Genomic DNA, 3,334 nt, shown 5'->3' with positions numbered 1-3,334 from the left:
GGAGTTGCTGCTCAGCGTGAGGTAATACAGTAGGGGGAGTGCTGCTCAGGTGAGGTAATACAGTAGGGGAGTGCTGCTCAGGTGAGGTAATACAGTAGGGGGAGTGCTGCTCAGTGTGAGGTAATACAGTAGGGGGAGTGCTGCTCAGCGTGAGGTAATACAGTAGGGGGAGTGCTGCTCAGCGTGAGGTAATACAGTAGGGAAGTGCTGCTCAGCGTGAGGTAATACAGTAGGGGGAGTGCTGCTCAGTGTGAGGTAATACAGTAGGGGGAGTGCTGCTCAGCGTGAGGTAATACAGTAGGGGGAGTGCTGCTCAGCGTGAGGTAATACAGTAGGGGGAGTGCTGCTCAGCGTGAGGTAATACAGTAGGGGGAGTGCTGCTCAGCGTGAGGTAATACAGTAGGGGAGTGCTGCTCAGTGAGGTAATACAGTAGGGGGAGTGCTGCTCAGTGTGAGGTAATACAGTAGGGGGAGTGCTGCTCAGCGTGAGGTAATACAGTAGGGGGAGTGCTGCTCAGCGTGAGGTAATACAGTAGGGAGAGTGCTGCTCAGCGTGAGGTAATACAGTAGAGGGAGTGCTGCTCAGCGTGAGGTAAYGCAGTAGAGGGAGTGCTGCTCTAATGTCATGTTTTACGTGTTCTCCACACTCTCGTCCTCACAAGAACGTACTGAAGAGAACGTGGTGGGAGAATGCACTTGGAGCATGGAGCACGATAGTATGCATATTAAGAAACACTGTGTGTTTCCTCCCCAGGGGGTAAAACCAGCCTATCGGAATGCTCCGTGTGGACCAGGCCACGCCTCTCTGTTCCAGAACCTTCCCCCCCTGCCGGACTGCAACGATTCGCTGTCTGGGACAATGGGCTACACGGATTGGTCGGCTCCATATGACCATGGAGGAAGTAGATTAACGAATCACCACACGTCCGCTCCCTCTGGCCCCTCCCACTCGCCATCATCTTCCTCCGATGGAGACGAACCAAACGACAACAGCCAGTAAGACACCTGTTACACACACACCTGTTACACCTACACACACACACCTGTTACACACATACACTTGTTACACCTACACACACACACCTGTTACACACACACCTGTTACACACACACCTGTTACACACACACACACACACACCTGTTACACACACACCTGTTACACACACACCTGTTGCTTATGGAAGTCCATCGTATCCGATGATGACTTCTATTTCTGAGTTAACAGTGAATTCTTTGGTGACTGTATAGTCCAATCCAAGATCCACAAACTTTAATTCAGGTGGGGTATGTGCAGTCTGTGTTGGCGGGGGCAGGCATGGTCGTATGTCTCCTGAGCTGTTTTATCTGTCTCTGTGCTCCTCCCACCTCTGTACACCGCTCTGGCAGAGCTGCCGTCAGGTGGAACGGTCGGCAGCAGCATCCTCCAGGTCTGTGGCTTCTTCAGCAACGTTTTTAGCTGTTCCTTGTAGAGCTTCATCTGCCCCCCCCTGCAGCCCGTCGGCCAAGATGTAGCTGGCCCCCCCTACAGGATGGTCCTACCCAACACCAAACTGGTAAGTATAGAGGCCATGGTCACCCAACGACCACAACCGTGTAGAGCTATAGACCGCCATGGTCCACCCAAGCAGCCAACTGGTAGGGTATAAGAGGCCATGGTCACCCAGCAACCAAACTGTAAGTAGTATAGAGGCCATGGTCACCCAGCACCAACTGGTAAGAGTATAGAGGCCATGTCACCCAAGCACCAACTGTAGAGTATAGAGGCCATGGTCCCCCAGCACCAACTGTAAGAGTAAGAGTAGGGCCACGAGTCCCCAGCACCAAACTGGTAGAGTATAGAGGCCACGGTCACCCAACACCAACTGGTAGAGTATAGAGGCATGGTCACCCAGCACCAAACTGTAAGAGTATAGAGGCCATGGTCACCCAACACCAACTTGGTAGAGTATAAGAGGCCATGTCACCACCAACACCAACTGGTAGAGTAAATAGAGGCCATGGTCACCCAACACCAACTGGTAGAGTAGAGGCCATGTCACCCAGCACCAACTGTAAGAAGTATAGAGGCCATGGTCACCCACACCAACTGGTAGAGTATAGAGGCCATGGTCACCCAGCACCAACTGTAAGAGTATTAGAGGGCCATGGTCCCAACACCAACTGGTAGAGTATGAGGCCACCGTCACCCAGCACCAACTGGTAGAGTAGATGAGCCATCGGTCACCCAGCACCAACATGGTAGAGTATAGAGGCCACGGTCACCCAGCACCAACTGGTAGAGTATAGAGGCCACGGTCACCCAGCACCAACTGGTAGAGTATAGAGGCCACGGTCACCCAGCACCAACTGTAAGAGTTATAGAGGCCATGGTCACCCCAGCACCAACTGTAAGAGTATAGAGGCCACGGTCACCCAGCACCAACTGGTAGAGTATAGAGGCCATCGGTCACCCAGCAACCAACTGGTGTAGAGTATAGAGGCCATGGTCACCCAGCACCAACTGGTAGAGTATAGAGGCCATGGTCACCCAGCACCAACTGTAAGATATAGAGCCATGGTCACCCAGCACCAACTGTAGAGTATAGAGGCCATGGTCACCCAGCACCAAACTGGTAGAGTATGAGACCATGGTCACCCAGCACCAACTCGTAGAGTATAGAAGGCCATGGTCACCCAGCACAACTTGGTAGAGTATAGAGGCCATGGGTCACCTCAACAACTGTCATTAGCATGTCTCAGGAGCACTTGCCGCGGAAGTCCTGTTTGGCCAGCTACATCTTGGCCGACGGTCTGCAGGGGGGGCCAGCTACATCTTGGCCGACGGGCTGCAGGGGGGGCCAGCTACATCTTGGCCGACGGTCATGCAGGGGGGCCAGCTACATCTTGTGCCGAAGGCTGTAGGGGGGGCCAGCTAATACTTGGCCGACGGGCTGTAGGGCACGGCGGCCAGGCTAACATCTTGGACCGACGGGCTGTAGGGTGAGCAGCCGGGGCCAGTAAGATCATGCATTGGCCGACTGGGGCTGGATAGGAGGGGGGCCGAGCTTACCGAGGACCATCCCATTGGAGGACCGACGGGAGAGAGGACGACGAGACTGAAGTAAGGGGAGAGGAGAGAGAGAGAGAGAGAGAGAGGGCCAAGGCCTAAATCCTTGGCCTCTGAACGCGAGAGGAGAGGAGCTTGTAAGAGGTGGAGGACGACCACCGGGACGCACGCAGATATACGAAGTACGAGATTTGGAGGAACCGACGGGCTGGTGAAGGGAGGATGAGGAGAGAGATCGACCGAGAGAGGGCGCCAGCTAGCGATTGGCCGACGGGCTGCCAGGGGAGA

General features: G+C 54.5%; 1 protein-coding gene across 1 annotated transcript in view; it reads left to right on the top strand.

Moving 5' to 3' along the window:
- The window catches only part of LOC112071833 (constitutive coactivator of PPAR-gamma-like protein 2), a 32,134-nt gene extending 31,124 nt beyond the window's left edge, over positions 1 to 1,010 (top strand). Inside the window, exon 7 of the mRNA XM_024139267.2 lies at positions 755 to 1,010. Coding sequence (XP_023995035.1) covers positions 755 to 1,000 — 246 coding nt within the window. The 3' untranslated portion in view covers positions 1,001 to 1,010. The remainder of the gene's footprint in view (positions 1 to 754) is intronic.
- The last annotated feature ends 2,324 nt before the right edge of the window (positions 1,011 to 3,334 follow it).

This window comes from Salvelinus sp. IW2-2015, unplaced genomic scaffold (assembly GCF_002910315.2).
Source record: "Salvelinus sp. IW2-2015 unplaced genomic scaffold, ASM291031v2 Un_scaffold1736, whole genome shotgun sequence".
Classification (NCBI taxonomy): Eukaryota; Metazoa; Chordata; class Actinopteri; order Salmoniformes; family Salmonidae; genus Salvelinus; species Salvelinus sp. IW2-2015.
This window is presented reverse-complemented; position numbering and strand designations above follow the sequence as displayed.